Source organism: Ischnura elegans, chromosome X (genome assembly GCF_921293095.1).
Source record: "Ischnura elegans chromosome X, ioIscEleg1.1, whole genome shotgun sequence".
NCBI classification, from domain to species: Eukaryota; Metazoa; Arthropoda; class Insecta; order Odonata; family Coenagrionidae; genus Ischnura; species Ischnura elegans.
In genome coordinates this window covers 97,009,968-97,034,172 of record NC_060259.1, presented here as the reverse complement: position 1 = coordinate 97,034,172, position 24,205 = coordinate 97,009,968, and the positions used below count along the sequence as shown (strand labels likewise).

Below are 24,205 nucleotides of genomic sequence, written 5' to 3'. Positions count from 1 at the left end.
GATACAACTGCCGGTGGCTCTGTTGCATTTACTGTTATCCTGGCCTGAGATAATCTGAGAAACTAAAGTGCAGGAATCAACAGGAAATTATGAAGGTAAAAATGAATTAGTATATTTTTATACTGATCCAGGACATCGGCGACAAAATAATTCCAATTAAGTCCCATGATATCCTGTTTTTTAAGTAAACATTTTAATAAATATACACGCGAAATAAATTTATTTTCATGCCTATCTCAAATATCATATTAATTAAATTCCTAAATTAAATTCCTACAACATACCGGACCGGAAAATGTACGTCTCATCGCTCACAACCATATAAATCACAAAAGTAACTAAATATGCTGCTACCAATGACAATAATTTGTCTTTAGTTAGTGAATTAAATTAATACGCTATTTATTCGCCCATTTAGTACTTTCACTGACATTTAAAGCCAATGATAGCAACTTTAAAACACGAAGCAAATCAAATTTAGGTTATTAGGGCGTTTGTTTTACGCGCAAATTACAATGTTGCCAAGTATGCGAACTGTATTTCGTTTAAGGCAAGGATTTAAAGATAATTAACTGAAAATAGGATTTAAAATAAATTCATTAGCTTTATTATGGCTTGAAATAAGAAATTAAATCCTAAAGTTTACTGTACAAATGCCACTTGGCAAACGCGAAGCGCTCGGCTAAAGCCGCCGACCGCGCGTCAATGACTATCATTCAGGGTTTGCATTCTGTATGATTAACTTAACAGAGAGGCGCAGGTCATCGGTCAGGTGTGTTTTCCCCACGTGGTGATTATTAAGAATATTCTTCGTACCGTTTGAAGTAAGACGAGGAGCCGGTTTTTTGTGCATTACTTGTCACATTTGTGTTGGCTCTACGGTTTCATTTTAACTTATTGAAATTAATCGCTTGCATACAGCATGGCTGACTATTTAATATGTGGGGGAAATAGTTACGTGCCGGAAGATGGTCTTACTGGTGCGCAGTTGTTTGGAAAAGGAGACGGACTTACTTACAAGTAAGTATTTAGAAACACGTGCCGATGGTTCTCACCGCAGACCGTCGGGGTAGTAGCAACAGCTGACTGTTTTTGTTGCTCGTATTTTGCAAGTGTTCAACATTTGGTCAATGGGTGACAGCACTTGAAGCCCAAATAATTTAAATTTCGTTCAGGAATGCACCTACTTAGTTCCTAGGTTATATAACCTGATCCGTAGATGCACTTCCACTGTGCTTGTAATTTCATTATTCGGATGGTTATAGTATCAATTTAATAAAGTTATGAAGGAACGTAAAGCAAAATTCGGACATCGAATTAAGAACGGTTTATCAATGATCGAATGTATTTACTATTTGTTGTCAAATATGTATATATTCCGAATGCTTGATACTTACCGGTTATTGGCTTCTTTTGCAGCGACTTCATCATTCTTCCCGGTTTTATTGACTTCACTTCTGAGGAAGTTGTAAGTACCCATATCATTGGAAACCTGGGGTAATCTAAACATTCGTTATTTTAGTGAAAAATGTTATACATTTCAGGACCTGACATCGGCGCTTACTAAAAAGATATCCCTAAAAGCTCCTCTAGTCTCGTCTCCAATGGATACAGTCACAGAGTCTGATATGGCAATTGCAATGGCTGTAATTATTGATTGATGTTGATGTTATGAATTGGTGGTCATACAAATGAATAGTTTGTATCATAATCATTTTCATATGTTCTAGCTGTGTGGTGGCATAGGAATAATTCACCACAACTGTTCTCCTGAGTACCAGGCCAATGAAGTTCACAAAGTGAAGAAGTACAAGCAGGGGTTCATCAGAGATCCAGTTGTGTTAAGCCCGAACCACCATGTGAGTGAATGTCAAGAAGCTAAGCTGCATTAATTTTATGTTCTTCGCAGTACCTTTCGGGTTTAACTTTGTTTTTGCTTAGATTGGTTTCAGCTGTTGACCTATGACATTCCATGTTATCATGTCCTGTCTTTACGATTCCAAGTTTGAATTGTAAGTTTGGTTGTGTAGCTATGTTTTCGCGGCAATGCAGGCATTTATATTGGGGTCCTGCGGTAGTGACCTATGATAACTGTGGATGACTTGGGTGTGATTCACTCGCATAATTTTCCCTATTTCGCCTGAGTATCAGTTCAATTGTCGGTATCATGGCACTGGATATTTATGTGAATATCAGCCCAGTGAGGCTTTCCTTTACGCATAGCGAATGTTGTGATTTCACTGGTATGCAACCGTGATGAAATAATATTAGCCTCTTGGTTGCATATCACAATCCTTAATGCTATCCATTCACTGTCTGTGCAACCACATAGTAATCTGTGCTGGCAGTGTGATTCACTTCAGTGATGATGTTTCAGTATTAGTTATTCATGAATTCATGGAATTTATTTTGTTTTCAGGTATCAGATGTGTTCAAAGTTAAGAAGGCCAATGGTTTTTGCGGTATTCCTGTAACTGAAAATGGGAAACTAGGTGGAAAATTGGTTGGAATAGTTACTTCTCGTGATATTGACTTCATTGAAGAAAGTCAGCATGATTCACTAAAGTTGGAACAGGCAAGTGGCTGAGTTAATCATTCTGCAGTAAATAATCCATAGTTGTAGCTTACAATTTTGTCGGATTCATGCCTTAGTATTTAATTGTGGAGATGAGTGACACTTTGATGCAGTGAGAGCAATGGCGTTGAGCCATACTAATATTAGTGTAGCGAGTACAGAGTGATTGTAACCCCATCAATTGTCACTTTTTATGGTGCATTTTTCTCTTGAGAGGAAGAATTTTAACCAAAAATTTATTTCTGTATTTGTAATTCTCATTTGGATGCAGCAAAGATTTTGTAATGAGAGTACAGGACATTGAACTATGACCTTACAATGTTATAGAGTTAGGGATAATTTTGGACATAAAATAAATGGGTTGGTAACATCTCATCGCAACCCAAGAAATTACCTTATATACTTGTTAACACATTCAGCGCGGAGCACGTCAATTGACATGCTCTGCCAGTCGGCCTTTCTCTGCCTCCGTATGTGACTAATATCCATATCCAATTCTGAGTCTTCTGATCATGTGCATGGTCTTAAGCAAGCTTCCCTCTTTCGACCAGTGTGCGCCGTCTGTAAATAGCAGTATTTGAGCATAAGTTATGGCATGAAAGCCTATCCTTATTTTTCTTTCTTCTTATATCGGCCAATTCTGATGACTTTCATGAAAATCTGGTCCGCATTGAATGTGTTAAGCATGTCTCAATGATGAATGTTCACTGTAGTTTAACTCTAGGAAATTGAATATTGCCAGATCCCTTATAAGACTATTCATAAAGATGTACTGAAGTTACCCTTTCCCAAATCTCCATGATTCACTGGACCATATCTTTTTCGCTGTAAAAAATGATTCCTACTTTGATAATGCATCAAGCATAAGTAATCCTTCTCAGTTAAATTACTATGCCAGGTGAGCTGCTTTGTTGCACATCATTTAGCTAAAAGAATATTGGTACTTACCGTGGTTTCATGTTTTGCCTCTAATATGTCTCGAAATCCAAGCATATTAATGTGTACAAACATAGGGGACAGTATTTCTTCAAGTGCTCTGAAAACTTTTGGGGAAATTCACTAGTCTTATTCTGTAGTATCCTGCAACAGCAATAGGTGGATATTGGTGGAAGTAATTCATAGTCTCTCACCTGCGTTGACATTATATCTTTCCCTCGTATCATTGCTCACTCTTCATTTGGAAATAGGATCTGTGTCTGATCGACCTACATGATGCTGAGAATTTTCAGTGAAGATTCCAAATAACTATGTAGCTTTTGCTGTCCTCTAAAATTTTCCATGGCTTTGGCTTCAATTTTACCACTCAGGTTCATTCCAGTGGAAAATTGATCTATAAATTAATTTTTTTGCTACTTCAGTTTTAAGTTTAAGAGATTGCAAACTGGAAAAGTTTTTATGAGATAACATTCAGAGAAACAATCAGGTTCTGAGTCAATGTCCACCTTGGGTAGTTGACATGCTTCATTGCTGTTGGTCTTTAAATTCTCTGTTTATGTGGATAATTTACTGTTAGCGCATTTTTTCTTCTATATCTTTTAATTTGGATCTCTTCCTTACATAGGGTTTCTTTCGTTGTATTTCAGTTGTCTGCCCTTCTTTGAAATCATAGTTAATTATTGCTGAAAATTTCTCTAAAATCTTCAGTCTGTTGTCTAAAACCATAGTTTGTTTCACTGCTTTTAAAATGCTGGGATTTGTTTTTATAGGTAATGACTCGCCTAGAAGATTTGGTTACAGCCACATCTGATGTGACATTGGAGGAAGCAAATTCTGTCTTGGAAAAATCTAAAAAGGGAAAGTTGCCTATAGTTAATGATAAAGGAGAGCTAGTGGCCCTCATAGCACGTACTGATTTAAAAAAATCACGAAACTATCCCAATGCCTCAAAAGATGATAATAAGCAGCTTCTCGTGGGAGCAGCCATAGGCACTCGATCAGAAGATAAAATACGCCTTAAACATTTGGCCCAAGCTGGGGTTGATGTGGTAGTCTTGGTGAGTAATAAATAATCTCATGCGAGATTGTTTGCATTCAACCATTTATGGTGGAATCGTGATGGAAAATTAATATTTTTTAGGATTCGTCGCAAGGAAATTCTGTGTACCAAATCGACATGATCAAACACATAAAGTCTGTGTATCCGGACCTCCAAGTTGTTGGTGGAAATGGTAATTCATTTCGTCTGCACAAATATCTTAATGTGGCCATGTTCTGTTAGAGCAATGTCATATGGTACAATTGAATTCTTTGATAGTTGTGACAGCTGCCCAAGCGAAGAATTTGATAGATGCAGGAGTTGATGGTCTAAGAGTTGGAATGGGTAGTGGCTCTATCTGCATCACTCAGGAAGTAATGGCTGTTGGCCGCCCACAAGGGACTGCAGTTTACAAAGTGGCAGAGTATGCCAGAAGATTTGGAGTTCCTGTGATAGCAGATGGTGGGATCCAGTCTGTTGGCCATATTATCAAAGGTCTTGCCCTTGGAGCTTCCACAGGTTGTGTGAATATTATTATTATTATTATGTATAAGATGAGAAATGTTATTAACTGAAGTTGAAGTTGCTCTCTTGTAATAGGATATGTAAATAAGGAGTGCCTAACATTTCAGTGATGATGGGCTCCTTACTAGCTGGGACGTCTGAGGCTCCCGGTGAATATTATTTTTCTGATGGTGTCAGATTAAAAAAATATCGTGGAATGGGAAGTTTGGAAGCAATGGATAGGAAAGATGCCCAGGGCTCTGCAATGGACCGGTACTTTCATAGGTGACTATTATTTTTGTCTCTCCCTAGTACTTAACAATTTTGGTCTTATTTTATACTAATTTATTTTTTCCCTCAGTACCGTATTGAAGCAATCTTCCTTTGAGTTAAATTTCCTGTGAATTTGTCTTTTTTAGACTTGTCTTCAATACGGTAAAATAAATGTTCACAATGGATAAATTAGCATCAAGATTGACCAACTTATTTACAGGCTGAATAATGTTTGATTGAACTTCCTTTGCTTGTGCTGGAAAGACTTTATTTTTTTTTATTTTTTTTTTTTTTTAAAGGAGAAAATATTGCAGTTATCTGATGTGATTATTTTTTTTTTATAAATTTGATTAAGAGTGAAGATACTTACTGGAAGTCATCAATGACTTAAAATTTTGTGCATGTTGTGTATATCTTTTATGGATGGCATTTTAAATTATGAAACTGTTCCTTTTTAGTGAATTTGACAAATTAAAGGTGGCGCAGGGAGTAAGTGGTTCTATTGTAGACAAAGGATCTGTGTTAAGATTCCTGCCATATCTTCAATGTGGAATATGCCATGGTTGCCAAGACATAGGTGCAAATAGCTTGTCAATCCTAAGGTAAATCAATTTAACTGATGTTATTTAATTTCGTTATAATGACTTTATTAAGGTAATTATCTTCATATACTTAACTGGTTACTTTTCAGGTCTATGATGTATGCAGGAGACCTCAAATTTGAAAGAAGAACTCAGTCTGCTCAAGTTGAGGGTGGTGTTCATGGGCTTTTCTCTTATGAAAAAAGATTGTTCTGACCTAGTATCAATGAATCTATGAATTAAGTAATAATACAGGTCTTTAATGTGGTTACCTGTCGGATCTCATTTTAGTATTGTCATGAATCAGATTAACTGTATATTTTTAATCATAGAATTGAGAAATTTTTCTCCAATTGATGGGACCATTAAGTCTATATGCATGGTGATTGTCATCATATTTTGATTTCTAAATGTGTTTAGTGGAATTGTTATTCCTAAACGATACTATGACTTTGTCAGTCACAATTTTTTTAAATGTTTTTGACCTTATAGATATATTGAAAGCAGCATGTTATGAGAAAAGTAATATCTGAGAGAGAGACTCTTTGAGATATAATGTCGTTAGGGATGTCACTTGGGGTGTCATTGTAGATACGAATTGGAATCCTAATTACTTATTGTTAAATATTACTGCGAGAAAAAATTAATATTGTGGATAAAAAGAAATGGAACAGTCAAAATAAATAGCCGTAAAAATTGCTGTCAGTGATAATATAATGAAATGGAGAACTTTTATTAAGGGAAATGTATGAACTTAAACTTAGCAAAGACCGCCATGGGTGAATGTTCAGAGTGCATATATTATGAAATGAAAGTAAAAATTATCGAGAATCGCCTAGGTTGCAACTATTCTGGTGATAGCTATAACAAGGTGTGAGATGAATTTCATGTTGTTAAATGTCACAGTGAGGAAAGAAATTGATTTTGACTCAAACGAAATGACAGTTAAATTGCTTGCGTGATGGTGTCATTGTGGGTGACACAATTTCAATTGTTGATACAAAGAAGGTTAAATTTTATGTGAGAAAAAATCTCCTTGGGGTATCTATTCTAAATGAGGATACAATGAATTCAAGAAGCCTATCCTCAATTAATAAATGTCACCATGGGTGGAGCTAACCCTAGTGAATGGAATGGAGGGTACAGTTGAGTACCTTGTCCGCAAGTATTGTGACAACCAGTTAATATTTTAGGCGATAGGAATTTGATACTTAATTGATTCAGTTTGATGTGTAGGTAAATAGTTGCATTGGAATTGGATGTTGCAGGAGCCTTGTGGTCCTAATCTGCGCACATTACAGTCAGCACCTTGAAGAAGTTAATGAATTTGAGGTGTTTTCTGAAATGATTTCTGCATACAACCTAATTCATCATTCTGAAAGCCTTAAACATGCATAGGTTGTCTCTTGTCAACCTAGTGCTGTTACATTTACCTGATAATGTACCGAAAAACTGTCCTTAAATTAATTTTATATTTGAATGCCTCTGCAGATAGCCAAATTAATACCTATATGAATTTGTTTGTGCAATTTTGATGCTAAGGCTTTGATTTTTTTAGAATTCAAATTGCAGTATGACATTGGTGAATAAAATGGCAAAATTATGCAATTTATTCTTTGTTTTTCTCACTTTTTTCCTCTATCATTTCCTTTTCACTTATATGATTGAGAATGTTCGTTATATAGTGAAATTTTGTTCCCATTTGGTTTGTTTTTTCTTGAGTACCCTGAAGACTTGGGTGACCTAGAGTAGTGGGATGGCATAGATTACAGCCACGTAATACTATGTGCCCTTTGCAGCACTGCTGAGTTAAAATGGTTGGGGTATTATATTAGATCATGTTCTTGGTCAAGGAATCTCAAAGCTTCCACTGACAATTCCCTCTTCTTGTGTTTGTGTTCAAGTGACGAACTTGTGAGATTGACTTTGACAGTTCATAAATGGCTTTCGTTCCCTGGGATAAGCCATATCATATTGGTGGTTTAGCTTGATTTTCTATGCGTAGATACATTTTATACCTTAGATGCCTTGAAATTATATATCCCTGTAAGTTTTCCTGTCGCAAATTCTTACATAGTGATAGGTGTAGAGGTACATTAAGAATAACATGATTTTGAATTGGATACTTGTTTGCTTATTCTGAGACTAGGATTGTTTGTGTGAGAGCAAATCACGATATTAATCTTTAGAGAACAAAGATCTCCCATTGTGTTGTCATGTCAAGTTTCATGGAAATCACCAGTCAAGCAATTAGTCAGCATTGGCAGATGGGGGTCAACAGAAGTAAACATAACGTTATATGATTTTCACTGGTTAATTTCTGTGATACATATATAGAGCCACCCTTTTTTTACCTCTTAATTCACCTGCTATCCGCGAAGTATGCCACCGTAAGAAGTAAATATGTTATCAAAGGTACTAAAATGAAGTGGCATTTGAGTGGGTGTGGCTCTTATCTCAATGCCTGATGGCATATCATAGAGACTAAAGGTGGGTTAAACTGTTCCTTTTCAGTAAAAAGAACAGTTCAAAATATATTCGTGGCGAACAGTGACTGTCATTCGGGTGGAAAGTACTTTTTATCGGACGTTAAGAGTAAATGAAAGCTAAGTGTGGTATCATGGTTTGTGCAGCTTGTCATAGTTATTTCAAGCAAAATCTGTCCCAGGCCTTCACTTGGTTTTCCATGTGGAGGACAATATCTGTTGTCCACTTGTAGAATAAGCCAGAATTAATATTTATCAACACAGCGTCTGATGTTATTCGTATTTAGCACCAGAAATTTTTTTTTTTAATGCTGCTCTTATGAGCAATTTAGACTTCCATACACAGCTAACTGTTCTTCATAAACATTTTCATTTCATATTTCATGTGAATCTCTCTCTTACTGTAAGACTCCTCGGTAAGATATCGATTTTTCTCTCCTCATTACAGCCTGTGCTGGGTATCTATCCACTCTAACGATACAATTAACTGTCAATAATAGCATGCGCAATCAGTTTCATTGCTAAATTAGTACTTTTGGTAGAATGTAAAAAAATAGTATTATATGTTACACCCAAGGAATTCTGTTACATATTTAAATATTAAGTATGGAAAGCAAAGAAAGAGGTTTTGTGGTTAATTGATTCAAATGCGTAGATACATTTTATACCTTAGATGCGCAAATACAAATACCTTAGATAATACAAAATTTCACAATGTGAAAAACCTAATGCCATCAAATAATATCGCCTTAGGTAACATATTGTTTTCATTCCTTCGCATATGATGTATATATGCCTATGAAGACTTCCTCCGGAAAAGTACCAAGTCCTTCCCCTCCAATGCCTAATTACACTACAAACCAGTAATTTGAGGAAAGTTGAAGCCAAATTTTTGTTTCCCAAAGTCAACAGTTCATACCTTATAAAGCAACGCAGGGTTAAATACAGATTAACCCCGTTAAAAGTTAATTCCATTAAGAATAATTTAATAGCAAAATATAAAGTGGATACAATATAAGTAAACAGTTTATGTTTAAGTTTTCCATTTGCTGAATTAGATTTTTGCAATAACTAATCAAACTAAAGTTTTAACCTGACGTTTAAATTAACTTTGAACCATAGCACAAATTGTGAACAGACAACCGACCCGTAAGTTGACCGCGAACCTGAACCATCGCATCCTGTTCATTGAATGCAAATGTTCAAATGAACACGAAATCATTATGAATGCAAGATCCCAAATGAACAGCCATAGGAAACTAACGACCTCCAAAAAAAGAACACCCTCCGAGAAAAGAATACCCTCCTCAAAATGAACGCCGTGGGGAAAAGAACGGCTTCCACAAAATGAATACCCTGAGAAAAAGAACGGCTAAAACAAACCTAATATTTTGAAAACATGTTTGAACCGTTCACAGGTATCCTGTTCTTTTTCGTGGACGGAAGGGAATGATAGAGACAGGGAGGGGCTTGGTCGCCTATGGTACACTTCAGTTGCCTTGGATGGTCTGCATCTTACCTGCCATTGTTGTAGCTACCACGCACTTGATGGAGTAAGCTGCAGTTCAAAATACCTCTTCGTGATTATAACTGTTGGGCCGAATATGCCGCACGTGTGCAGTGCAGTCATGAACAGTGAACTGGAAGTTTTGGAGAACTGTTCATTTTATAACTGGTTCATTACAGTGAAAAGTTACTTTTGGAGGTTCGGTTCTTTTTGACCCATCTCTAGTAGAGACATTTGAGAAAATTTTATTCTTGATTATTATTACAGTATTCTACCGATTAAGGTAGGTTTCCATGGAGTACTAAAGAAGTGATGTGGGGGCCTCCCCTTCCACCGCTACCTTCTTCAATTCACTGTAAGGCCCAATCACTTTCAATCTACCTATAAATCCTATTCTTCTCCTTCCCCTCCCTCGTTTCCCTAACATTCTACACTCTAGATAGGGAAAAATTGTAAATCAATTGTTAAAAATTATTTTAATGGTCATACTGTGACACAAGCTATATATTTTGATGTAAGAAATGACCAGACCTTATATGTTAAGACAAGCGAATATGATAAAAAGCACTAACGAGAACGTCAAGAAGACCACATATTGCTTATTCAAGAACCTGGCTCTAAATAAATAGGCCATGTCATTCCCTTGTCAGGAAAAGCAGTGGACATAGCAAACGCCATCGTAGATTATATGCCGGAAAAAAGCATCAGGGTATGTGAACTTATTTGTGTATGTTGTGATGGTAGCCCCACAAATGCAGGCAGGCACAAAGGTGTTATACGAATCCTGGAAGAGAGAGTTGGAAAGCCACTTCAGTGGGTAATATGCCTTATACAGACAAATGAGCTTCCTTTAAGACATCTTTTAGAATTTTTAGATAGCAAAATAACAGGTCCTAAAAGATAGAGTGGTCCAGTTGGGAAAGCCCTATCTGACTGTCATGAACTGCCTCCCATTAAGTTTGAACCGATCAAGATCAAGTACTGTATTTCTCCGAATATAGTCCCCCCCCCCCCTAATTTTGAGGCTTCAGTTTCGGGAAAAGTTAAAAAAATGGTTTGAATATAGTCCCCCCCTTTACTTTTACCACAGGCATTTTTGGAAAAAAGGGGGACTATATTCAGACATGTACGGTACTATTTCCTGATTTAAGAAAAGACCTTAGTACTGATCAAAAGTACTTGTTTGATATTTGTAGAGTGGTTTCAACGGGTAAGTGCCCTCCTGGATTTGGAGACACTAAGTCATGCTAGATGGGTTACAACTGCTAACCATATTTTACGACATTACATTTCTTCAAATTCACCTCAAAAGGCATAAGAGGAATGGGCTAAATACATTGTAAAGGTGTGTATGCACCAAGTTGGTTCACAATAAAATGCAACCCAAAGCTACAAGCGGGAGGCAAAACTTGTGGAAAATTATACAGTTCACAAGCTACATGTATGATGAGCACAAACAAGTTATTTATAGATGCTTGCAAAATAATGGCTATTTTGCACACCCAGAAAATATCCTAGTTGGAATGTTAACAGATAGCAGGAAGCACATTCGCCAACTCACTATCAGGCGAATTATGAATGCTTGAAATCAGGCAAGCAATGGTGAAACAGCTTGTGTTAGGACATTTGATATACCGAAAATAAACTTTTTAGCAAAAGACTACATCGATTTAATTGTGTGGTGGGATGTAACTATAACAGAACCGCCAATTACTGTGCACTTATCTGAGGCTGATCTTCACAGAATGTTGGAGTTTATTAATGATGTTCACCTTCACTCAGGAGGAATTGCTTTCAATTGACCCATTCACACACAAGCAGTGGAACAGGCCATCAAAGAAATAACAAAGTCATCACAGCAGGTACGTCATCAAAGAAAAGAGATGAAATAATAAGAAGCCAACCACTAGACAGAACAATCAGACCAAAATTTGAATCTAAAAAAGATTTTAAGGCATAACGTGTTTATAGGAACTGAGGTACAGACACGGACATTTAGTGATCTCATGGTTGGGAGGGCATGGGTGGGACTCAGAATGCAACCACATGGTGAGTCCTGGGTAGTTCTATACAGGCATACTACATGAATGTACAGGAACTAGTGAAGAGTTGCATACTTTTCATAATTATCAGTAGACACAGATGTTCAGAGCTACAGCAGCTTCTATGACTTTGCATCTTCCTGAAGTACTATTTTATTGAATGTATACACATATTACACGCATTTATTATATACTATTCTTTTAATTTATAACATACTATAACATTCAAGCTTTGTTGAACGTTTTAAACAATCTCCAAAAACTATAGGTCCATAGAAATAATTTTTAAACTTTTGTAATTTCAACGAAAAAAGCTATTTTTACAATTGCGTTGTCTGAATTTGTTGTGCCAGAGGCCTAATATTTTTATTATTGATCCTGGAGCTAACAAGAAACGATTAAGATATACATGTTTTTGGTTGACATTATTAAATTAATTTTTAAAAGTACTGAAAATTTCAATTTTTTTCCTAGAAATATGAAATTTAAGGGCGTTTGCACAGCCTAAAGATATTATCCATTGGACCTAATATTTTATGCCATTTATTCTACTGCTAGTACAAAACTTTTAAGACATACATGTCTTTGATCGGACGAAAATGACTTTTTTTCGGCCCACTCTACTAAGCAGTAGCCATAGAATAGACATATTCAAGACATTGGTATATTTTTAAAATATCCAAGACATTGAAAACATTTATAGACATCTAGTAGATATTTAAGATATCCAAGACATTGAAGATATTCTCTAGATATCTAGAAGATATTTTGTGCTATGAGGGTTTCTAGCATTAATAACGCCAAAGTTAGTGAACATAAGGTACTAAGGCTACAAGTCCGTTATTTAAATGCAAAAATTTCATTTAAAAATTTCTCATGCACAGAACAAAACGAAGAATTCATTTCAAAGTATGAAAAAACTGTAGTATACTAAATTATTATACTTACTTATTCTTACTTCTGTGGCCATTGTAAACCTAAGTGGTCTTTGGCCTCACCAACCATGCGCCTCCATACACTTCTGTCAGCTCTATGTCTGCTCCCATTCTTCTCAAGTCCTTCGTCACCTCGTCAATCCATCGCATCCTTGGTCTTCCTAGCAGTCTCCTACCCTCTGGCTTGCCTCTTAACACTTGTCTTACCATTTCTCTCTCATTTCTGTGTTGAATGTGGCCCAGCCACCTCAACCTCCTACTTATTACTACGCCCACAATATCTGGCTCCCTATACAATTCTTTCAATTCTCTATTCTTCCTTATCCTCCATGTATCTCCTTCTTTTATCTGTCCAAAAATCCTTCTCAATATCTTATTTTCGAAAGTACTGAGGCTCCTCTGAGATTTTTTGGTGAATGCCCACGTTTCTGATCCATATATAACTACAGGTTGTACTATGGTTTTATACATTCTTATTTTAGTATTACTATATTATACTAAATTATTATATCATTGAAAAAACTATTGACACTTCACAAGGGATTCCTGTGGTGAGGATGATCATAAATGAGTGGGAGGGTCGGGCTTAATTGCCGAGGAGTGGCCCTAAGGTCTCGCTAAGCTTGGTCTAAGGCTGGGCCTGAATGCATCAGACAATCGCTACCTCAGTGGTCACTTCCCTTCCCTCACGTCGGCCAGAGCCGACGTGCGGTCATTTGAGTTGAACAATCCGTGACAGCTATACCCAATGTCTGATGTTCTGCATATGAAAATGCCCTTCGGCTCCACCTGACGTCCGGCGCAAAAGGGTTAACAGCAGGCTACAGGTCCAAATTTTCGTGTGTGTACATTCTGCAATTTGTTTGGCTTCCAATAAAAATTCAACTGGAATATAGCCGGCTTCACACAAACCTTTATTGAACTAAAGGATAACTACATTCATGGGAAATATGACCACTAAGCACAATGAGATACTTAATACCTGTAATTGGTGTCCTACCACCCTATGTTAGGACCCAACAGTAATGAATCCAAGTTAGCTTTCAAGAGTCACATTTCAATCTGTTTTTTCTTTTCTGCAATAGTAAATGACATTACTTCCTCATGAGCAGGAGATAAAAGATAGTGTGCAGCTTAGAGAAGCTCCAATTTCACTTCTCTCATAGTTAGTATGAAGGATCATGTGACATGCTGGATCAAGTAATGGGTGATTCTCAAGAAGATTTTCCCATTCACATAATACATTCTTTGCCTCTTTTAAGCTGCACAGTTCATTTTTAGTGCATGAATTGAGAGAGCATATCTCATGGCTGTTATTTTACCTTCACAGACAGCTAACTTTGAATCAAGTACTTGACTAGAAGTCTTCTATCCATGAAATAACTCGGGAGTTATGAATTTTATTTCATGAAAATACATATTCATACACAAAACAGATATATGTAAGATTATAATGTGGTATTGTGAGATAATAATGCTCGCCACTATTTCTTATATTACTTAAAATAATTTGAGATAATTCATCTCAAACTCAAGGTGAAAATCAGTTGCATTAAACTATTTTCAGGACCCTGAAGAAAATAAGGGTGATGCTTCCTACCCTATGTAGCCCCATCTCATCTAGAGCTTGCTGTTTGTGAATAAAAGTGATTCAATTCTTAATTAGGGCGAATTAACTGTTTGGTGGGTGAGTAGTTGTATCTGTAAACTTAAAAGGACCACCTCTGCAATTCACCCCTTATATTCCTTGGGTAGCCTTCAGTGGGATGATTTAGATGAACCACTATTGCTTTCGGGATCTACTCTGCAGATCTTCATTGTCTCGGATGAAAGTTTCGCAAATGCTTCAGTGAAGTTTTTCACTTCACTGTCCTGAAAAAGCTACCTGTGATCCCAGAATAACTTTTTTCAGAAGCAATAGAGAAATGCTGAGTAATTCCAGAAAGCAATGGTGGCTATTGCAAGCTGCCCAGCTCATTTGTTAATGCATGAATTGGCAGAGCATATTTCATGGCGGTTACTTCATCTTCATTGATGTCTTAACTGTTTAAATGAGGCATTTGATAAGAAGCCTTTAGAGAAATTTTCTCAATGAGGGGGAGAGCCTATGTCTAGTGTAAGCCCATGCTGTAGCCATGCTGGTGTAGGAATTCCAAGAAGACTAAAACTTTCCAATGGAGTTGGGGAAAATTGTTACTGGAAAAAATGAAGCTGAGAGAGAACAATGGCAGCATAAGGATAAAAATGTTGCAGTTTCCTTAATTTTAAGGTATGCTTCATTTTTTGGCCTTGCCACAAGGGTAAAAGTCAGGCTACATCCAGTATAGCCTTTGTGTATGAACATTAAAATAGTATATAGCATTATTTATGTAGTATTCATCATGCATAACATAATAATCTGTGATGGAGTGGTGAAGAGGAAATATGAAATAGTGTAGGTATATAGCTTGACTTATTATTAAATTACTTTCAGTATCTAAAATGTTGGTATTTTCCCTAATTTCAAAATGTACTAGCCATTCTTCAAAAGGATAGAGCAACCCTTGATTTTTTCCCAACATATATACACTTCATCAGTGTTTAAAAAAAGTGTACAATGCTGTTGCAGCAAATTTAAAATGATTTGAAGATATTGAAAATTTCAAAGAAATACAAAACGAGTAAACGAGCTGAAAAAAGTTATGAACAAAGTTTCCTGCGACAGGCACTCGATCTAACAACCAGTACCATCAAAGCAGCATGTTTAGGCCACTTATTATAGCTTCCTACCGATTAAGGTAGGTTTCCATTGAGTACTAAAGAAATAATCTGGGATCCTCCCTTTCCTTACAGCACTGCCTTCTTCAATTCACTGTAAGGCCTACTCCCTTTCAATCTATCTAAAAATCCCACTCTCTTCCTTCCCCTCCCTCGTTTACCTAACATTCTACCCTCCAACACAGTTTTCAACATCCCCTCCCCTTTAAGTACTCCCTTCATTCATACCTTCTGTCTCCTCGATATCTCACCTAAAAGTTGCCTCTGCCCACCCACCATGTCCAGCACTTTGTCCTTCCTCCTCCTCTCCGTCCACTTTACCGTCACCATTCTTCGTGACACTCTTCACGAAAAAATGCAGTGACTGTTAAGGCCGTTTTACACGGTACACGGAATAGCGCAGTCTGACGTACGTGTGAAGGTGCAATCCAAATTGCGTCGTGTAAAGCGGTGAATTGCTAGAACACATGCGTGGATGCGAGACGGCAAAATAGCCCGTTCTAATTTCGTTCATGCATTTGCGCAATTCCACACCATTTTAGAAATTAATGCAGCTCTAACCTGCGTAATTCTGTGTACCGTGTAAAACGGCCTTTATACACTAGCAAAGGTTTCACATCGACAGTATTGTACTCATCACTCCAATTAGAAAACTCGTTTAACGGGGCAATCACCTTTCGCCTTAAACAGCATTATATTCCTGCTCTCTTCCCCGCTATCCTCTCTCAAGTAATATGGGATGTGGACTACTCAAAAAGTGGATACCTTTTACTCCATTGGTGCTTTCACCCTTACTGATCCATCATGAGTTTTAGTGTAACCACCCAAAGCGAAACGAAGACATTATGTATCTATTCTTACACTTGTAAGAGTCATTTTACAAAATGTGTAAATGCTGAAACAAGGCTACATAAAATTTTTCCTTTTTCAGAAACTTTAAGGTGATGAAAGCAATTAGCATGGCATTTACAGAAAATGGAAGATTTTTTTCACTTAAACATGATTTGAGCCACCAAATGCAGGTGCAAAAAGTTCTGTAAGTCTCTCTATTTGTATTTTTTTTAAAATAGCTCAATAATAACCCTATAGGAAAAAATCAGCTGATTCAATTGATTTCAATTAAATATCCCAATATTCTATTGAATTTTCAAATAATCCATTGAATTCCAAAATATTAAATTAAATTCACAACTATTCAATTAAAAATCTCAATATTCAATTGAATAACCCACAACGTCTCCACTTGAATTCATTATCATGATTATCACAAACCATCAATGACGGCTAAAAAAGTGATTACACAAATTAAAAATATCATGACTTTTATGTAAGCTATATCCTTCATTCCCCTATAAAAAGATAGAGGGCATAGTGCCGGAGGGAAGACAGCTGATGGCAACAATGCTGATACCGTTATCCTGTCATGTGCAGGTGGTTGACTTAATTGTGGTATGGTTTAGCTAGTGGAGAAAACATTTATTAATATCAGTGTTATTTCACCTATGTTAAATCCCCACAGCATTGAGTAAGGCCATTCATGTGTCTCTTCAGTGATATAGTGAAAGCCTTGATGTGATTGTTGTGTTTTAGCGTGTTCATTTTGTAATTCATCATTTGTCTTTAGTTTTCGAGCGATTGCATACTAATATTTGTACTTAGAATGTAAGCATATTTATTTAACATAATTATTTACGGGTGTTACATTGGTGACAAGAAACTACAAGCATTGTCAGAGTAGTGTGTATCATGCAGGTTTGTTTGTGTGAATTGAAATCCCCGTGTTCTTGTATAAACATGAATCGCATGTTTCTGTTATGAAACACATTTTATGTTGGCCAAATGCCCAACCAGAATTATATTCATCAGTAATTTAAAGAAGTCTATCTTAGATAAAGACGTGTCAGATATTTGTTGGCGTTGTGGTTATCGCTAATCACGGCAGAACTTATGCTTTTTGATAACTATTCAACATTTGTTGGAACTGGTGAAAGTTGTGGTTTTCTTTACAACCTTTCAATTGAAATTTGCCACTTTTCAATTGATAATATTTCATTGATATTGATAATTGATAAATTGTTCTAATTACAAACCGTCATTACAGATTGTACACAGACAACTTTATCTTCATCTTTTGAGTAAGGGTATCCAGCATTGCATACAAACAATATTATTTTTATTATAAAAATGTGAAAAAAATAGAAGGAAGCATAGGATTGAACAGAAAGCTTTCTGTTAGCAGAGAAAATTCAATAGCACGAACAAAAATATTATTAATTACTGAATGATAATGCAATAAAAACAAGTTCAATTGAATCATTTGAATGGAAGTGGTCAGAAGTTTTCAGCCTCCATAAATTGTCAAAGGAGTGTTGTACTCAATATGTACTGGCATAGAAGAGGTTAGATAATAAGGTGACAAATTATGAAAAAGGTACCTTGAAGATCATTTTTCATCTGAGCCCTATTGGTGCAACTGACTGATATTCTTATGATACAGTTTCTATTTCTCAGACAAAAAAAAACATGTACGACTGATAATTTTTCTTAATTGAAGCATCCTATTCATGATAAGGCTCATTCATTAATTTTTTCAACTTCATGGCACTGAAATTGATATTCAAATATTCAGTGACATATTTGAAGAGCATCAATACTGATCAATTCAAATAATTTGAAATTAAAAACCCATATAGAGATAGCTAGAACCGTTACTGCAAAAGTCTTGGTTCCAATAGTGAAACATGTAAAAAGCGTTACAATTTCCTTGGTATTTATCACCAGCACAGTGAGAAAAACCAGTGAGAATCACATAAATTAACATATTGACGGACACCTAATCTTATTTATGTTGGTCGAAGTCTATTTCTCTAAGGAACAAAAGCATTAAAATAAACATAACTGAAAACTCTTTATAAAAATTCACCAAAATTTCATACATTCAAAACGAAAGAAAGAGAGATTATGTCAGCCTGATACTTGACTTTCATGCTAGATTTAATAATTATGCAACCAAATGTCAAGAAGTGCATTTATTAAAACAGGAAATACAAATTATATATCACAGATGTAACTTTATCACAGTACTATTTGTCAAAAAGGGCATGATAGTCTGCAATGTGTCACTGAATGAACCTTGAAGGCCTTTCACAAAATCGTTCCCCGTAAAATGTAGGATAATTGCTAATACACATGAGTAAAGCTCATAGAGCAAGAATGGAAAATATTTCCCATTAAAATAACAAATAAATAATAACAAAAATCATACTTATTGGTCTATTATCTCATTGGAACTTGACAGGAATCATAACCTATGCTCATAAAACAGTAGAGCGAAACATTTATGAAAACAATGATTCTTGACTTGATGATTATTGATCCCTCTGACTACTCCCATGTAAAATCAAAATTCCACTAACTTTTTATCCAATCCCCTACAATGTAGGCCATTTCAGTTGGGTCATTGAGGACAAATGCATGTCTATAACCCAGCTTACACAGCTGAGCTTTAATTTCAGGAATTTTAGACCTAATTTCATGGAAATATCTCATAGGGCACCATCGATCTGTGGTCCCATAGTATAAATGTAACTTGCTGATGTTCCCCATAATTCCATCTATGTCTAAGCTTCTTACAGTTTTCATTTCATCCTGAGCCATATAATAAACTTTTTCCAGAACAACTGGATGTACTAATCTACCTATCGTATCAGAAAATTTTAATGGTATTTTTGTCAGCCATGAGTACCCTTTAATTAAGGCCATTTTAAAGAAATGCGGCACATATTTCAGTAATACCATTAGCCAGAGTAAAAGAGTGCTGAAATACTTATCTAACCCAGTAAACAATTTTCCATTTGGTGATTCAGCCATTCGTTCTATAGTTGGAAACAACAGAATCCCTTTCCTTAGCCGGTAGCTAATATCTTCATCCTTTAGAAGGTCTAAAATCATTTTACACCCTATAGAGTGCCCTACTAAATTGATCTTCACCTCATTGTGTAAATACTTGCATATGAAATCTTTTTTGTGTTTCACTTGACCAGCAACATCGTACAATTCATGGTTTCCTGTTGAAAAATGGTAAAAGCCTCATTAAAATCAAAATAAGATAGCCACATACTTATAACATCACACACAAAGGCAAAGTCAGGTAGGATCCAATGGGCCATAACAAGGACGACTTCTCAATTTCAATGCCAAATGTTATGGAATACTCTGGCATAGGACTCTCTTCAACACATGTAAGATGGTTCAAGGTGGATGAGAACAAAAATGCCAGCCCCAGTCAACACAACAATTGTGGCCGTAGTGGGTTGCCATTATGACCCCATAATGGTTTTGACCCCCAGCCATAGTGTGGCCCACCATAATGTGGCTTAAGTGTGGATAATGCACTTTCTTTAAATCAATTGAATCAACCAACTTCCATTTTAATAACTCACCAACAAACCTGTATCAATAGCAACCGCAATACACTTATGTTTACAAATGTTTGGTTTGCCAATCTGTGGCCTTCCTGAGATGATCCACAGTTTGGCCATAGTTGCGCATGTTTGGCAAGCCAAACTAAGGCTTGCCGGATGGCAACCACAGTCTGGCCATGATATGGCAAGCCACAGCCATAGTTGCCACAGGTAAATCACAATTCGGCCACAGTGTGGCCATAATTGTTGTGTTGACTGGGAGGTTTTCAGCAGTTCAGAACGCCAATTACCGTTTACCGAAATCAAAAGGTAATAAATTACTAGGCATTTATACTGTAATAAAACACGGTAATAACCTCTCAGTCGTCCATAAAATAGTTAGTTGAGAAGTACATTAAATAATCATATGAATAACTTCTTCTGGTATACAATTTCTCGCTATTGGCATGTATTTTGAGACAAGTGCACTAATTAAATCCAAAAATATCAACACTGGCAAAAAGGAGATCCAAGATTAATGGCTAAGGTTCAGAACTGACCCTTCAATTGGGGTGGCTTATCCATCAGCCGAGGAATGATATCGTGTCCAGCATGAGATACCACCAAAACAGGCATTCCCAACTTCGAGTGAAGTTTCTCCATGAAGTCCACGTAAAAATCGGTAATCCCCGGGTTCCCTGGAGACCAGTGTGTATTTAGAACAGTACATGAATCATTACTTAACTTTCAATTGCCTGACAATAAAATAATTCTGAAAAATGAACTACCCTTCAGAAATCGGGCAGTCACTACCTACAAATCGTTGAACAAAAAATATTATTATTATAACTATCTTCTCACCTGGAATGACCAAAACAACCTCGTCCTCCGTCATCACATCGCCAAATGACAAAACCCTTGTTTGCACGGGTCCTACATCGTAATACCTTTCTTCCATTTCGAAATTATTGCTTTCTTAAGATTCAAAAGCAACTGTTAGTCAACTAGTAACGGCAGAACTGAATTAAGCTGTCAGTCACCACAAACAAAGTCGCTGTAAAGAGTCACAAGTGACAATGCTACTTTATTGCATGAACAACAGAACTATATAATATAAAATCTCATTTCTGGATTCCGAACACTTTACCTTTAATGCTGCTGGTACGTACATTGCACTAAAAACTGTCTCATCACCTCATGCAGAAAATACGTCAATAGCTGAAGTAGAAAAGGAAACGTTGACATTTAAATCTAACATGCATGGTCCTTATGTACTGTGATGTACTGGTTGCTAATCTCCCGACATATTGGAGTATGTAATCTTTGCCCCTCAACCTCATAAAACACAACCACACAACCACAAGCACACAACTGATGGCACAGTCACGCTGCCACTAGGGGAAATATGGAATTAACTACGCTGTCGGCGGCGGTTCGAAAGCATAATCGGGACGAGAAAGAGTAAGATGTGGACAATTTATTACAGGAACGATCAGATAAACTGAATAATTTCACCGTGGAAATGTGCCATGGGCTATAAATCGCTAATTTTATAATTTCGGCGGATAAATAAGACACAGTGAAACCGAAGTAATAACGAATTTACTCTCCATTAGGGTTTATGCTAACTCGCGGAATATTCTGATTAAATGCTTTGATCTAACGCGGCGGCAGTTGGAAAAATATATAGGGACATGAAAAAGCATTCCCCCCTTAAATTGCCATTTTACACGGCGCAAGTAATTGCACAAACTGACGAATATACGAAGGCGTAGTCAAAATAACATCGTGCAAATCGTTGAATTACTAGAAAGCATGCGAGAATGCGTAGATGCAAGATAGCAAAATGGCTATTGTTCTAATTTCATTTCTTATGATGGCCACTGTTTAACTGCTTTATTTTCTAATCTCCTTTACTGTGTGAGTCAATATCAATGTGAAAATGGGCATAACACTTACAAAAGTCATTATAACATTGCACAAGAAAGAGTCATCGTTTATGGTCCAGTCTCCCACAAGACAACGTTGGGTAAATGACAGATAGACATCAATTCACCTTACGCATGCATAAATAGGGTTGCGTTACGCAAGTAGTTATATCACGCACAGGGTGCGTTCTGAAAGTAATTCAATTGAATTTCCCGTTCCGCCCCAATAGAGTATTTGCACGTTTTTGGTGAGGCCTGTTAAAAATATCAGTTTGGTTTAATTAAGCAAAATTCCAACTCCTACAGTCGTACGACCATGGGCGAATTTGTTATTAACAAATAAACATTCCAAAATCAATGTTGCGCTTAAAACACTACGCCGCCATGCCAGACGGCTTGTGACGTCAATCCCCATACTCAACTGACTGCAGTTCCTCCGATCATCTGCGATTGATGGAAACCTTGTTTATTGTTGTTTACGAACACTGAGGTGAATCTGACGGAATAAACCATCTGTCCTACTATAAATTAGTGGTATATTTCGTACAATAATTCTTTAAGTTCGTAGCCATGAGCGAAGATAGATTAATGGCTTGTGGGACAAAATTCCGGAATGAATATTGTTTTGTTCCGATACGTGGGAGCACCCGTGTTTCTACACCGAACAAGATTTTTGTGGATGTTCCCGATAAGCCTGAACTACGACGGAAATGGTTATTGGCAGCCCGGAGGGATCTTAAGTCGATGCCATTATTACACACAAAAGAGTTTATTATTCCATTCAGAAAGGAGAGACTAATGCGTAATACTGAAGCATATGTATGTTTGAGATGCAGTTATTCTTGTATACAAACGGCCGTGTATTCATTGATGATATACATTGCATATTTTTTTTCACTTCGGATGCTTACTTTCATTATGTATGCTTGATGACTATGGAAAAACATAATTGGTAACGTCAGTATTTTAAGCATTTATACTCGAAAAGCAGATATAAACAATGTTGGAGTGGAAAAGGAAAATTTAAAGAATTTACAATGCAGTAAAGAATCGTAAAGAAAATAACGTTACGGTAAATGTATAAATGGTACAAATTTGATGCATTGCAAATACCTACATGCGAGCAATTAGTAACATATGTTTACTCCTAAAATGTTATAGTTGAGGAAACACAACAACCTGCCTCCCTACATTTAAATTTTCAAATATTGACAGCATAAAAGTGCGGAAACATAGGGAAAAATAGTTTACTAGAGGTGTTAATGAATAAAAAACTATGCAAAATTACCCTTACTTGTACTTATTTATTGCTCATCATAGCACTACCACGCACACATTTCACGAGCTGTCTTTTTAATACTTATAATCAGTATATGCCGAATCAACTGTTTCAATGAAGAACTTGGCTCACAATAAATATAAAACACTATTATGTAACACTAATAAAGCATAATTATCGGTTTTCCAATCACTCTGCACACCACACTAAAAGAATTTGCACTCCTTGAAATTCGTAAGGATTCTTCACATCTCACTTCCCACACATCACTAACAACTTAGAATCAGTTTACGTTGTTTCACGTTAACATTGCGAAGACAATTAAATGATTAGTCTGAAACATATTACCTACTAAACCAGTTATTGTAACATCAAAAAACTTAGAATTTCACTATCACTCCTACCGTAACCAAAATATGACCAAAACAATAACGAACAAAAGCGCAACGAATATGCGTGAAATGTAAACACTGATTAAATCTCAAAATGAATTGGCAATAGGTTTAATACGTAATAAAATCAAACAGAACTTAGAAGCGAACAAACGAATGCAAATTAATACGCGTTCGATGTATCCCTAAAGCACAACTAGTCCAAATATGAAACATATCCCCTTCGCAATAGTCAGATACCTTTGATCGAAATGCATACGGTTGGTTGAACCAGCATGGAAGAAATAAATTCCTCGAAGATGTTACATTCACAACTCACTTCACTCTTTACTTCATCGTCTATATGCAATCGAGTTAGAGACTTAATTGTTGGATGAAACGCTTCACGAGTCTATTTTCTCCCAACTCGGGAGAAAATGAAGTTACAGACCTTACAAAAACGAAGATAGGCCCTAGGTATACACCGATCACGAAGGAGTCAACATCTGTGAGGTTATTTGAAGAAGCCTTAACGAAACCAGGTTCCATTTTGCAAATTTACTTGCAGAAAAATGAAGAAATATCGCGT

The 24,205-nt window shown here is 36.4% G+C and overlaps 2 protein-coding genes across 3 annotated transcripts; one reads left to right on the top strand and one right to left on the bottom strand.

Moving 5' to 3' along the window:
- Window positions 1-705: 705 nt before the first annotated feature.
- Window positions 706-7,520, top strand: LOC124170681 (inosine-5'-monophosphate dehydrogenase 1b). Of its 2 annotated transcripts, none has more exons than XM_046549580.1 (12): window positions 706-772; window positions 922-1,020; window positions 1,420-1,468; window positions 1,545-1,646; window positions 1,731-1,859; window positions 2,420-2,575; window positions 4,282-4,569; window positions 4,653-4,743; window positions 4,830-5,069; window positions 5,183-5,339; window positions 5,786-5,929; window positions 6,019-7,520. In XM_046549580.1, the coding sequence occupies exons 1-12, from the start codon at window positions 735-737 to the stop codon at window positions 6,122-6,124; spliced, it is 1,599 nt and encodes a 532-aa protein (XP_046405536.1). In that variant the 5' UTR covers window positions 706-734; the 3' UTR covers window positions 6,125-7,520. The 2 variants fall into 2 exon arrangements, with proteins under 2 accessions (XP_046405536.1, XP_046405537.1); XM_046549581.1 differs by having other exon boundaries at window positions 714-824.
- An 11,129-nt stretch (window positions 7,521-18,649) lies between these two features.
- Window positions 18,650-21,333, bottom strand: LOC124171361 (lipid droplet-associated hydrolase). Its single transcript, XM_046550527.1, has 4 exons — window positions 21,186-21,333; window positions 20,900-21,092; window positions 20,599-20,736; window positions 18,650-19,702 (listed from the first exon to the last, which is right to left on the bottom strand). The coding sequence occupies exons 2-4, from the start codon at window positions 20,994-20,996 to the stop codon at window positions 19,047-19,049; spliced, it is 891 nt and encodes a 296-aa protein (XP_046406483.1). The 5' UTR covers window positions 20,997-21,092; window positions 21,186-21,333; the 3' UTR covers window positions 18,650-19,046.
- Between the last annotated feature and the right edge of the window lie 2,872 nt (window positions 21,334-24,205).

Bases quoted from the DNA above. Each gene is read 5' to 3' on its own strand.
- LOC124170681 (XM_046549580.1), top strand. From the start codon at position 735: ATGATTAACTTAACAGAGAGGCGCAGGTCATCGGTCAG. The intron at 2,576-4,281 runs GCAAGTGGCTGA...TTGTTTTTATAG, and splicing joins ATTCACTAAAGTTGGAACAG to GTAATGACTCGCCTAGAAGA. The intron at 4,570-4,652 runs GTGAGTAATAAA...AATATTTTTTAG, and splicing joins GGGTTGATGTGGTAGTCTTG to GATTCGTCGCAAGGAAATTC.
- LOC124171361 (XM_046550527.1), bottom strand. From the start codon at position 20,996: ATGGAAGAAAGGTATTACGATGTAGGACCCGTGCAAACAAGGGTTTTG. The intron at 20,737-20,899 runs GTGAGAAGATAG...ACTGGTCTCCAG, and splicing joins GGTTGTTTTGGTCATTCCAG to GGAACCCGGGGATTACCGAT. The intron at 19,703-20,598 runs GTCAGTTCTGAA...ATTTTTCAACAG, and splicing joins TAAGCCACCCCAATTGAAGG to GAAACCATGAATTGTACGAT.